The sequence below is a fragment of the Pyrus communis genome, chromosome 8 (assembly GCF_041283825.1).
Source record: "Pyrus communis isolate YQ-2024b chromosome 8, ASM4128382v1, whole genome shotgun sequence".
In the NCBI taxonomy this organism is placed as follows: domain Eukaryota; kingdom Viridiplantae; phylum Streptophyta; class Magnoliopsida; order Rosales; family Rosaceae; genus Pyrus; species Pyrus communis.
Window position 1 is genome coordinate 13,197,926 of NC_142572.1, and position 13,504 is coordinate 13,211,429.

A 13,504-nucleotide genomic window follows, 5' to 3' on the forward strand; every position below is an offset into this window, starting at 1 on the left:
AAAATGTAGCAGCAGAGTTATAAACATATAGATTACAAAGAAAAAGGAAAAGCAAAAGAAGATTTGAAGTCGGAAAGAATACCGTTATTCCCAAAAGACTATGGGACTTTCACAACGAAGTCTGCTTATCATGTGGCTCATTCAAGCGGTGAGGACTATGGGACGGGACCTGCAAGTTCTAAAATGGATGCATGCAGGGGTTAAATGGCTGTGGAAGGCTCTTTGGAAAGCTTGTGTGCCTACGAAAGTAAAGAAATGTGTTTGGCGGCGTTGTATGAATGCTTTACCGACTCAAGCAAACTTTCAAAAGAGGAAGTTATCACCACTGCGACTTGTATTTTTTGAGAGTGTGAGAGGGAAACGGTTGAACATGTCTTACTTGAGTGCCCAAGGTCGGTCTCTATTTGGTTTTTGAGTTCGTTGAGCTTGAGAACGGGGGCATGGGAAGTGGAGGATTCCAAAGTTGGTAGATTCAAATGGCGGGAGAACTTCCGAAGCAAAGTTTTGATCTTGCTTTGGTGTTGATTTGGAGCATCCGGAAGGAACGAAACTCATTTCTGCGGACGGGTAAGGCGATGAACCAAGTGGATATCCATTGTCGAACCCAAGCATGGCTCCAAGAGTATAGAAAATGGCATGAAGTAAAGAAGGGCAGCATGATTTCCTTCCACAGCCATGGAAAAAACCTGAGGTAGGTTGGCTTAAATGTAACTTTGATGGTGCGTGGAATGAGCGGGATGGGATTGGAGCGATTGGTGTTATAATCCGAGACGACTGGGGGATTTTTTGGCAGCCATGGCTTCGAATTTGCCGGGGGTTCTTTCTGCACAGATGGCAGAGATTATGGCAGCGAGAGCTGCTGTCTTTTTGGCACAGATGGTGACGTCCCATGCTGTTGAGATACAAGGTGATGCAGCAGTAGTGATTAATGCATTACAAGCCGAGACAACAAATTTGAATGGTGAGTTTTGGCATGTTATTCAGGATGCTAAACATATCTTGGCTTCGTTTTCACAATGGAAAGTTACGTTTGGTCGACGAGAGACGAACACGGCAGCACACAGATTGGCATGATTGGGCTTAACTTTGAGTAGTCAACTTTCTTGATTTGAAGAACCACCTAATGTAATTTTTAATATTTATCTTCATGATAGTATTAATACTTAATATGGTGCAAGACACTTTTTTTTTCCTTTGATTGGGTTAAAAATCCCAACAAGATTTTTATTATTGAGGCCCATTATTAGCACCATATCCTCTACTTTGTACGATTTATTCCAAATAAATGAATACCGTACTACTTCTTCTTCTTCAATAAATTTAAAAAAAAAAAAAAAATCTTCAATTCAATGCACTATATATAACATGGTATTAAATTTAAATTTAAATTTTCGAAATTTCCTTTGTGCTGCTGTACATTAACGAACATAAACATGCATACCAACTACTTTTTGGTTTCCCAAAGTGTCCCCAGGCAAAGCCCAGGACTAATCCTTCGAGGTATGGTCGGGCGCATATGCGGTGACCTCTCCCAAGAAAGTTTTCTGCATCCACAAGGGCTCGAAATCGAGACCACTTGCTTAAGCGACCAGAGCCCCTTCCAATCTGACCAACCTTCACTGGTTGCATAATAACTACTCTTGACAAAAGCACTTCTATACAAATTGATACGGTATAAATCGGAACATTTCGGTCGAATTAATGCTACTTGAGCTTTGATCCGTATTTCATATTTTTCCGCCAAGAAACAGTCTCGGTGAAAGGGCAGAGAATAGCAGATGCCTAGCACATCAAATGAAGGGCTTCACGATTCCGGCCAAGCAGAGTCAACGCCGTTGCAGCTATGTGGTGTCCAGTTAATCCAGCAATAGCTAGCTGCTCATTTGGCGATGCATGCTCAATGTAGTTGTCCGGTAAAAGAATTGGTCGCCACTGGAAAGTCGATTTCAGGCAGAGAGAACAAAATATGAGGAACGATGTGTTAACATATAATGAGCCATTGACAATCAATATTGAACTGAAAATACCTTAATGTTTCCATCAAGCTGTCCGTCGAGAGAAAAGAACTGTGCAACATGGGATCCAAATCCTCCAATAGAACCTTCCTCAACCGTGATCAGATATGAATGGTTTCGACAAAGCTGCCTAAGAAGCTTGACATCTAACGGCTTGCAGAACCTTGCATCAGCAACTGTTACATCAATGCCCAGTGTTGAAAGAAGAGACCGAGCCTTGAGGCAGTTCTGAACCATTGATCCATATCCAAGCAATGCCACATCTTTACCCTCCGCAAGAATTTTCCCTTTTCCAATCTGCTCAGCAGCGCAAAGAAGTCATTAAACGCAGTGGCACAAAGAAGTTAAAAAAACACGTAAGTAATCCTCTGTATTAAATATACCAAGTTTATATACTTACTGGGAATGATTAATGACGGTATACTTGTTTTTAAGCAATGAAGCGGAATTACCTCAATGGGGGTCCCACTGCATACGGAATGGTCCATCACAACAAGGGCGCCCCTTGGATATCGGAAGCAAACTGGACGATCATCAATGTAGGCTGCAGTGGCCACCATGTTGGCAAGCTCATCTTCATCGGATGGTGCCATGACGATCATATTTGGTAAGCATGACATAAATGCTATATCGAATGCTCCACAATGCATGGGACCATCAGATCCTACCAACCCTGCACTTGTAATGACAAAACGCACTGGAATTCTTTGCCGATCTACGTCATGAACTACCTAAATAGGCCATGAGAAGATATCAGAGACATTATCATCATATTATTATATTATATCATAAATTATTTATTCCAAAACTGATTATAATATAGTTACTACCTGATCATAAGCTCTTTGTAGGAATGTAGACGGGATTATGCAAAATGGCTTAAGTCCTCCACATGCCAAACCAGCCGAAAATGTTACTGCGTGTTGTTCAGCCATTCCCACATCAAAAAACTTGTCAGGAAATCTTTCACGAAATAGCTGAAATGCTGTTTCCATATGCATTCCTGCATGAACAGTTACGATATCTTTGTCCTTCTCTGCCTCCATCACCAAAGCCTCCACAAAGCAGTCGCTATAAGTTCTACGGTGGATTTTGGACGGTAAATCATCAGAGTTATTCAAACCTGCAGGTTTGGGAAGTGTAAAATAGCATATATGTCAGATCAAACTGAACGTGGCTTTTCAAGCTGTACAAAATGAGAACCAATCGTTGTAGTCAGCAACTTCTTATACTCGCTAAAGGCCTGAACAAAGGCAAAGCCTCGGATGAAAAATATAAAACCGAAGTATATTGGGCTGAGTTAGACTATGTTCAAGTCAACTCATGAATCCTTAAATTTAGTGCAGAGTTTTGTACAGAATATGAAATGAACACCAGAGAAGGAGGGAGATGAGCGGTAATATACCTTCTACCCCACTCTTTGGGTTGTTTTCAACTTCCCGATTTTCTTCCGTTATCACATGAACCAAAACAGGACCCATTGAATTTAGAGATGCCACTTCTTGTAGAACGCAAATCAGGTCTTCAACATTGTGTCCATCAACAGGGCCAATATAATACAATCCGAGCTCTTCAAAAAGAGTTGATCCTAGTGGACCGACCATACCACGTGCATACTCATCAACTTTAGCTGCCAATTCATGCATGCCTCCACCAATTCTTTTAGTAACACCCTGAAAAAAGAGGGGGAAGAAAAATAAATATTTCATAGAACAAAAAGCACAAGGCACAAAATCTCGCTCATAGCAACAGAAAATGTTTGATATTTTCAAAATCACCAAAGCCCAATACATTTTTCTCTCAGATGCGTGCCACACAAAACCAAATAACTTTTCTATACTCAGATTGTCTAAAGCATTGCCAAAAGTTAAATATATTTTTCTGTAAAGATATCTCTCATTTCAAAACTTCCAATATATCTAAGTTCTAAGAAATCTTTAAATAACGTTTAATGTCTGAAAATCTTCCAGTCCTAGAGGTATGATAATAAAAAACACGAAAATACCTTAGCAACTTCTCTAAACCTTCGAAAGGATTTACTTGACTGGAGCTTGCTTAGGGTACTAGACAGAGCACTAATAGCTGTCTTCGGACACTCCTCAGTCTTTGGGTGTAAAGAGTGCCGGCTGTCATTTAAAATAACTACCATATTTGAGTCCAAATAACCTGCATTACCCATCGCCTCATAGACCTGTCCAGCCATCGTAGTCCCATTGCTGATGACTGAAACAATACATTCCCGTTTTCCTTTAATATCCCGTGCTACTGCCATGCCTGTAAAGATTATAATAGCAGTCGAGTTAAAAAATAATATAGTTTTAAATCCAATGTAGCTGGCCAAACTTGAAACAATTGCTCTTACATCATAATAAATAACGCTCAAAGGAATGACCATATACTATCACTAGCTGCATAAATGCCATCGGGTCTAAAGCAGCATATACGGTTAACAGAATGTCCAGATAAGGGTGTTGCACGTTATGTTGAATAAAAACATGGACTTTTTCCGAAGACAGCGATTTCATCACAGGATAAACAAAAAAGAAGCATACTGGCAGTAGACATTACCCAGTCCAGCAGAAACGCTACTGCACCCATGCCCTGGCCCGAATGGATCATATTCACTCTCAGGTCGAGATGAAGGACCAGAAAAACCATTATTTCGTCGAGCTGTATGTACGAGGCCCCGCCTTCCTGTAAGTATTTTATGAGCATATGACTGCCAGAAAAAGAGAAAACTTTCAACATTTATATCATCCAATGACAATGTATAAATGTGCAGAAACTGCCCATGACTGATTTCATTGCGTTCTGTTTTAGATGTGTAATTTCTGTTATGAACTATGAACAGCCTAATGGAAACAGTATCGCAAGTTCTCCATAACCTCAACCACCTTTCTTAGAATTAACCATTTCTACAAAGAGAAAGGTATATATTTATGATCTTACTTGTTCTACAACATCCCAAATTATCTTGTCCACGGGAGCATGAAAAACATGGTGTATTGCAACCGTCAACTCAACCACTGCCAAACTGGCTCTGAAAGACTTTCGCGTTCTCAACATTATAGATGATAACTCTGAACGGATTTCATCAGATAACTGTTTCAGTTCCTGCACCGATCATTCTGTGATGAGTAAAGAAGTTGTGAACGGAAGTGTAAGCACACAAAGCAAGTATTAAAATGCCTCAGAACTAACTTCAACAGACAAGTTCTTCAGGTGGATAGGATTTTCAACTGAATCAAGAATGGGGGTTAACATTTCTTCCAAGAACCATTCGTCATCGTCAGGTAGAGAACATATTCGACTTGCAATTTCCTGCATCGAGAAAACAACACACGTTACTGCCTTTGTAACGGCAGAGACAATGAATAACTATTTTAATGGATTCATCAATTCAGATCAACCCGTGTATGTGCTTCGTGTGAGAATACGAAATCATACGACACATGATCTAGACTTAAAATTAACTTAAAAGCAAAACACTTGAAGATAATGGCGATAATATGATTCGGGTTTTTGGGTAATCAATACTTTAGAATTGCCATTTTAACTCCAAACCATTTCAAACTACTCAGTATTAATCACTACATTGCCGTATCTAAGCATTTTCTGTTTTAAAAACAATTATTTTCTAAAATTAGTGCAAAGTTAAAAATAGTTACAAACGAAACTTAAAATTCCACTCAAGAAAAATCTCTAATTACCAAAATCAATAAATTAACAAGCACCTTACAAATTTACACAAAATTTAACAATTCAAACAAATCATAGATTTTGCTTACTCTGCAACCACAAATACAGTTAAATCATGAAGTCTCCAAATTCTAAATTTTTTTTTCTTTCTTTTTTCTCCTCAGTTTCTGCAGCATGTAAAGTAGGTAAGAAGGGACGTGACCGAGATTACCTTGGATGCAGGGGGAAAAACGGAACTTGGGTACAATTTATGTCCTGGAAATTCCACATGCAGTGGGAAATTAGAGCCAAAGAACTCCACTTTCTGAGGAAAAGCCCCCAACTTTCCATGGCAATGGGAAGTGACTCCAAAAGGGTACCCAGCAGAAGCAACACCCATCAGATAAAACGCAAACCCAGCAACCCAAATTCAATGAATTTCAAGAAAAGAGCTGAATCCGAGAGCTCACTTGCAGAAAAACACACACCCAACTACCCAAGTTCAAAGCATCTAAGAGCTGAGTACGTAAAGAGATGGGATTTTGAAGGGTAAAATTGTCCGAAAGCGTCACATGAGACACCAGAATAGTTGCAGAAAAACAGGGCGGGGGCAGCAGAAGAAGAAGAAGACGAAGCTGACGGAGGGGAAGTAAATATCAACAGGAAGTGAACAGAGGATCCGGAGGAGACGCAAGAAGCATAAGTTGGGAGAGTATCATTCTGGATAAGTCCAAAATATATGTGAGGCCAAAGCATAATGACCTCAAAAATTAGAAACCTTTAAATTAATAATTAATCCCATTATTTAATTTTATAATTACAGACGATAATTTCCATTGCCAACTGATTTGTAATTTCTTAGTGTTGAGAACTCCGAAGGTATCACAGCGGCTCATGTTGGTTTTGTTAATCTAAACACAATTTTTGAGTGTTTTGTCGATTAACTAGGAGTGGGGGGAATATTTATGTGTTCTCTTGGTTAAATTAGATTGCGAGATTCGTACACAATTATATCATTGATGTTCAATTTGTTAGAGAGTATATCAATGGAAACAAACCTTTCTTTGTTAGTTTATAACTGGGTTTTTGTTTATTTGTAATAACGGTTTGAGTCAGACATAGTTCGTTTAGTTAGTACACTTGTAATCTGAAATGTCTATTTCAAAATATTTTGCATCTCTCATAAAATGTAAAATTGTGAATAATAAAGGAGAAGTTTAGAGTTCGTATAAATTTCTTCATTTAAATGATAAATGTGTTATGATTGTAGATAGATTTGGCATTCTTGTTGTGTTTTCCATGTTTATGTTATTTTCTTAACATATTTAATATCTTAACAGGTCGTGTCATATAACATCCGTCAAAATAAACGGATAATATGACACAACCCGAACACGACCCATTAATATTAACTAGTAATATGACCTAACTACACGATTTACCCGTTAAAGAGAATATGTTTTTAATCAATAAATAATCAAATGAAAAACGTAAGTGATATAACGTTCAAATTTTACAGTTAGTGAAAATATTACTCGGAGTTTAAAAAGTCTACAAAAATTATATATATTGACTCATATTTCAGTTAATCGTGAACATTGGAACGTGATATCAACGATCCGAACGGTTCATTTTTCTACATCCACTAAAAGATCATGATTTCTAAAAAGAAAATCTGAAAAATGAAATCCGGTAAAAAGAATACATCGTAAACAACAACTGACGACTAAACTTCGAAGTTAACCCCCTTATGGAAGTTGTGAAGATTGTCACTACGAGTGATTATATGGTTTTTTTTTTTTTTTTTTTTTTTACATTTTTCACAATTCTACATTAATTATTATGATTTTTTTTTATCAATTTTGCACTCAGACAATAAATAGTATTCATGAAGGTTTTAAGGGTTTAAAAAATATAAACAACGATGTAACCAACGCCTATGCGTGGAGGATGCAATCACAAGTGTTTTTATGTTCTTTTCATATTTTTCACACTTTTACATTAATTATTATGGATTTTTATTTATTTTGAACTACCGTAAAAACATTGTTCACGAGAGTTTGTAGGCTTTGAAAATCTAATGTGCTTTAGTATAAATGAATTAAATGAATTTTAGTGTGCTCTAGTATTTTTAAATGCTTTGGTATTTTTAATGTGCTTTTGTATTTTTTAATCTCACTTATGTGCGATCAAATTCTATGACTATTGTGGTAAGCTTTTTTAGTAATTTAAAAATATCAAACTATTTTTTTCTTGGAAAAATTAGGTTCTCATTCCTATTTGTCCTACTTTATCGATCAAACCCTTATTCATTTTCAATTTTTTATCAAAGTCCTTAGATTTTAATAAACATCATTAATTATTTTAATAATAAAATATTTTTTATTTCTAAATATATTTATTTAGTGTTAGAAACGTTACATTTGGTATATTTATATTTATGACTAAATTTTTTATCATATATTTTTATTTAATTTGTACCCATTTTAAAGTTGCAACCCTTTTTTTTATTTGTACCAATTTTCTTTTTAATTTTATTTTTTACCCATATTTAATTCCTTTTTGTGCCCATGTTTTTTTAACTTTTATTTGTATTTGTACCCATATTGTTTAATTTTTTTTGTACCCATTTTAACTTTGCTAAATGTACCCATGCTAATTATATGTATTTATTTTATGTTTTAAAATATATCAATAGTTATTTTTTAGAATATGTTAATAATTATGTGGGTATGTATATATATATTTTTTTTTGCTATAATTTTTGTGAAGAACAATATTACTCTAAAATTGATTTTTAAGTATTTATTATATTTAAAAAATATTATTTGAATTTGTTTAAATTTCATAATTTGTGAGACATTAAATGCATAAATGCATGAATTAAATCTCTTAAATGAGGCTAAGGACCTCAATCAAAAAATTTAAACAAACAAGGTTTCAATCTAACAATTATGTTGATTAGGAACCGGAACTAAAATGACATTTTTTTTCTTACTGGGTTGAAATGCGTTATCCGCCGCTAAACTCGTTAACGGGGTTTTAATATGTAATCTGATTAGTTAACATGTTGACCCGAAATCCGTTATTTTCGTGTTTACTCGGGTCGGATTAACAACTCGTGTAAGAAATTATCAGGTCTAATTGTAAGTGATTGACTCGTGATTTGGTAAGGAGGCATACAATTTAATCTAACAAAATCTTTAACTGGCTCTTCTCCTTTTGCAAATAAGTAAAGCCAGTATGGTGTTTGGTTTTTTTTTTTTTTTTTTTTTTTTTTTTTTTTTTTTTTTTTTTTTTTTAGACACAAAGGCGCAAGAAGATCAGAGGGAGTCACCCCTAGAACAACCAGACCCTGGAAAGTCAAATAACAGAGCCCTATACGCAACAGCAGGATAGGGCCTATCCCATATGTGAAGGTTGCCAAACTGGAAGCCAATACTCGTAACTGCATCAGCCACAAAATTTTTTTCACAAAAAATATGAGACCAAGAGATACAATCGAAGAAGTTGGCAATACATCTGATATCTTCAATAATAGACATGAGGCGCCAGGGAACGCTGCATTTACTGACAACAGCCTCCACCACCAGCTTCGAATCTCCTTCCACCGAGATCTTCTTTAGCCCCTTACTTCTAGCAACCCAAGGGGCATCTCTAAGAGCAAGGCATTCCGCAACATTGATAGATGTCAACCCCAACCTTCTAGCGCCAGCAACCACAGGCACACCACAAACATCTCTAAGAACAAAGCCAGCCGCCGCCATCGAGTCTTTGATTGAGCCATCAAAATTTATTTTGCAGAAACCCTCCCTAGGAGGTATCCATCTAATGATTCTTTTACTATTATTTTTAGCAATACTAAGGCTTTTATTAGCATTGACGTAGTCTTTACCCAAACTAAGGGCTAAATGACCAACTCTAGACGGGTAAGGTTTAGCATTATGGAAAGCAACCTGGTTTCTCATTTTCCAGATTTGCCAACAAATCAATAGAGCGACACTAAGCTTGGATAAATCCTCGCTATCATTAGCATCCATGGATGACAACCAATTAAGTAAATTAAGGTTTTGATTAGTAGAATGAGGGTTCCCTATTGAAAGAGAATCGATCCCAAACCTGTTTAGCACAGACACAATGAATAAATAAATGTTTTTTGCCCTCTGGGTTGGTATTGCACAACGGACAAATATCATTGATTGTATTAATGAATTTATGCATTCTGTTTGGAGTTTGAAGCTTATTAAGAATAAGAAGCCAACTGAACAGTTTAACTTTATTAGGGATGTTTAGCTTCCACATTTTCTTTAACATCTCCGTTTTGGCATTGTCATTAACAATTGCGTTTTGCACCCAGGTTGCTGATTTAACACTAAACTTGTCGTTTGCATTAAGACCCCAGCACACAACATCATCTCTATCAGATAAAGGGAGAGGAATACTACAAACTTTTTCGACAATGTCCCCATAAACAAAGTCTCTCAACATATTCTTATTCCAATCTCCATTGATAATAAAATAACTCACTCTCAAATTTAAGTCGCAGTTGGTAACTTGATCATCACGCATGAGATATGGTGGTAAGGAGACATACAAATTCTTTTTCTTCATCTCCAGCTTAAAATATTATGACAAAAGTGAGGCATAAAATATTGGGAAATATCCCAAAATGGCCCATTTTCTTAATCTCGGAACAAAAATAGGACAAACCGGCCATGCACAAGACATGCACAAAACCGAAATTACTAAAATATCCACATATAAACGAGTTATTTCCTCACATTCTCTGATTTCTCTCTTTACTCTCTCTCTCTCTCTCTCTCCCTTCCTCTCTCTCTTCTCTCACTTTCTCCCTCATGCACTCCTTCTCCCCTTCTCACTGTGCACACACGGTGCACTGTTATCCTTACCAACACTGTCAAAATCGAAGCCACCACCAATTTCATCTCGTCCTCATGAGTCCAAAATACCTAGCCTTGTCACAAATCTCATCCCCAATTTTTGGGATTGAAACTCAAGCAAGTTGCGATTTTTTTCTGCCATTTATTAGCAACACAATAAACTATCGAGGTTCGAGACCACCGCCACTAGACTTGCATAGAGGGTGGGAACAAAGCCCAGTCATTAAACGCTGGTGTTTTGTTCGAAGAGTTTTTCAGGATTTGCTCACCATATGTAAATGACATGCACATGATATGCTCACATATCTGAGCTAACCCAAAAACCCAGAGCTCACAGCTCTCTTTTCGAAATCAAAAAAATAATGTCATCACATGTGATGTCACCACCATATACACTATGTGCACACCACATGCACATCATATGTACAGTATATGCATATGATATGCATAGAATTAGAGATCAAGCAACAAGCTGCTTTTCTCATTAGTAAGAAACTTTAACGGCAACCTATTGGTATAGTGGATACAATTAGAACATAATTGTTACGTATAGAAGGTTACAATGGCAATTTGAAAAGGCTTATTATGCATATCAATCACCGTTTAACCGTGCAAATGGAAAACATGATACTCGTTGTCATTATTTCATGGACACGCATGATCCTTAACGTCCTCTAAGCTTTTTCTTAATTTTGTTTTTCGCTGGAGACCAACTAGGTTGCGATCATACTTGCTAAAGTCAAGGGCACAACATACTTGCACCATAACAAGTGAACATTCCCGCTTCTCATATTAAGATGTAGCCATACACACCATATGCACATCACATGCACATTACAGAAAAAAAATCACAAATTTCTGCAATTGGACACTTGAAGCAGAAATTGTTTCATTCCAGTTTTGTAGCATGTCAAAACTTGAAATTCACTAGTTATGATGCACGTATGTTGTTCTCCAGAATTTAGCGAGTATGACCACAACCTAGTTGGCCTCGGTGAAAAATAAAATTAAGAAAATTTTTAGAGGACGTTAAGGATCATGCGTATCCATGAAATAAAGACAACAAGTATCATGTTTTCCACGTGCGCAGTTAAGCGGTGATTGATATACGTAACAAGACTTCTCAAACTGCCACTGTAACCTTATATATGTAACAATTATGTTTTAATTGTATCCACTATACCAATAGGTTGCCGTTAAATTTTCTCATTCATGCGAAAAGCAACTCATTGCTTTATCTCCAGTTCTATGCATATCATGTGCATGTACTGTACATATCATGTGCATATGGTGTGTATATAGTGTATATGGTGATAACATCACAAGTGATGATGTCACTTTTCTGATTTCGAAAAGAGAGTTGTGAGATCTGGGTTTTTGGGTTGGCTTAAATTTGTGAGCCTATTATGTGCATGTCGTGTACATATAGTGAGCAAATCTTGAAAAATTCATCCAACAAAACACCAGCATTTAATGATTGGGCTTTGTTCCCATTCTCGATGCGAGTCTAGTGCTGGTGGTTTTGAACCTCAGTTGTTTGCCTTACTGCCAGAAGATAGCCAGAAAACTTGCAGCTTGTTTGAGTTTCTATCCCAACGATCGGGGATGAGATTCGTGACAAGGCTAGGTATTTTGGACTCGTGAAGATGAGATGAAATTGGTGGTGGCTTCAATTTGGACGGTGTTGGTCGGGATGACAGTGCACCGTGTGTGCACAGTGAAAAAAGGAGAGAGAGAGTGCATGCCGGAGAAAGTGAGAGAAGAGAGAGGGAGGGAGAGAGAAATCAGAAAATGGGAGAAATAACCCATTTATATACAAAGGCAATTAAGCCATTTCAAGGTGTAGGAAAAATCGTATTTATGTTTGATTGTTGGGCATGTCGTGTGCATGTTCGAAATGTCCTATTTTTGTCCCAAGATTAAGAAAATTGTCCTATTTCTGGGTATTTCTTAAAATATTTAGGATTTTTCTTAGAGAGTATGCATATGTAGGTATTGACACGATGAGTAAAAAGAACGAATAGAAATGATAGCTTCATTAAGATGAACTCGCATGCATAAATGAGTCTTGGATGAGAACATCATAAAGATGTTAGGAGGATTCTCAAACCAAACTAAATCGTTACTAACTGAACGAACAAATTTAGTTAAACAATGTGTGACACCATTACAAAAATGTGACATCTAACTAAATCTTATGTTTGTCATAGTTGTAGATAGACTCTTGATGTCATATGCAATTAATCCCAGCGGCGAACCATCCACAGCGGTGCTCACGACATCACTAATTGCTTGTGTAGAATCACGACAGCGTGCTCACGACATGAGTAAAAAATTAATTCCATTTGTTTCATCAGAAGAAAATAGTTTGAACCAAGATGAAGTGTATATATATTAGGGAATTGTTATTAACATTTTAAAATTTTCATTCTACACTCCTCATAAGTGTATTTTTATTTCTAATTATGAAAAGTTTGAAGTGCAAAATGAGATTTGGGAAATTTTATTTAAACACATCTAACCTCTTTCTACATCCAACTTAAATTTTAAATTTTAATTGTCTATCTTACCTATTCCATAATTACTATTAATTACAAAATGAAATTAATAATAAAAATCAAATTTATTAATAGACCCACATATTATAATTAAACCCTAGCATCACCCTTTTGTTTATCCTACGTTCATTCTGACTAAAATCTTAATAGCTCTAATAGAGAAAAACAAGTCTTTCTATTGATGGATGGTGATTTTGAAGTTTGTAATCCTCCAACTAAGGTATGACTCGATTTATGGATATTTTGTTTTTGTTTTTTTTTTTCTTCTTTTTTGGATTAAATTTCATACTTTTTATATTATATTGTATTTTTTTTTCTCTACCATCTGTATGCGCTCCAAGACACCAATGCA

General features: G+C 36.3%; 1 protein-coding gene across 1 annotated transcript; it reads right to left on the minus strand.

Annotated features, from left to right (window-relative positions):
* Window positions 1–1,355: 1,355 nt before the first annotated feature.
* Window positions 1,356–6,449, minus strand: LOC137717651 (putative 1-deoxy-D-xylulose-5-phosphate synthase, chloroplastic). Its single transcript, XM_068457075.2, has 10 exons — window positions 5,926–6,449; window positions 5,217–5,336; window positions 4,965–5,129; window positions 4,584–4,734; window positions 4,021–4,289; window positions 3,421–3,688; window positions 2,846–3,138; window positions 2,468–2,746; window positions 2,028–2,312; window positions 1,356–1,932 (listed from the first exon to the last, which is right to left on the minus strand). The coding sequence occupies exons 1-10, from the start codon at window positions 6,091–6,093 to the stop codon at window positions 1,783–1,785; spliced, it is 2,148 nt and encodes a 715-aa protein (XP_068313176.2). The 5' UTR covers window positions 6,094–6,449; the 3' UTR covers window positions 1,356–1,782.
* Window positions 6,450–13,504: the final 7,055 nt, after the last annotated feature.

Coding starts and splice junctions, on each gene's coding strand:
- LOC137717651 (XM_068457075.2), bottom strand. CDS start 6,093: ATGGGTGTTGCTTCTGCTGGGTACCCTTTTGGAGTCACTTCCCATTGC. Junction 3,689..4,020: donor GGTTTAGAGAAGTTGCTAAG/GTATTTTCGTGT, acceptor CTCTTTTTTCAG/GGTGTTACTAAAAGAATTGG. Junction 2,747..2,845: donor TACAAAGAGCTTATGATCAG/GTAGTAACTATA, acceptor TGGCCTATTTAG/GTAGTTCATGACGTAGATCG.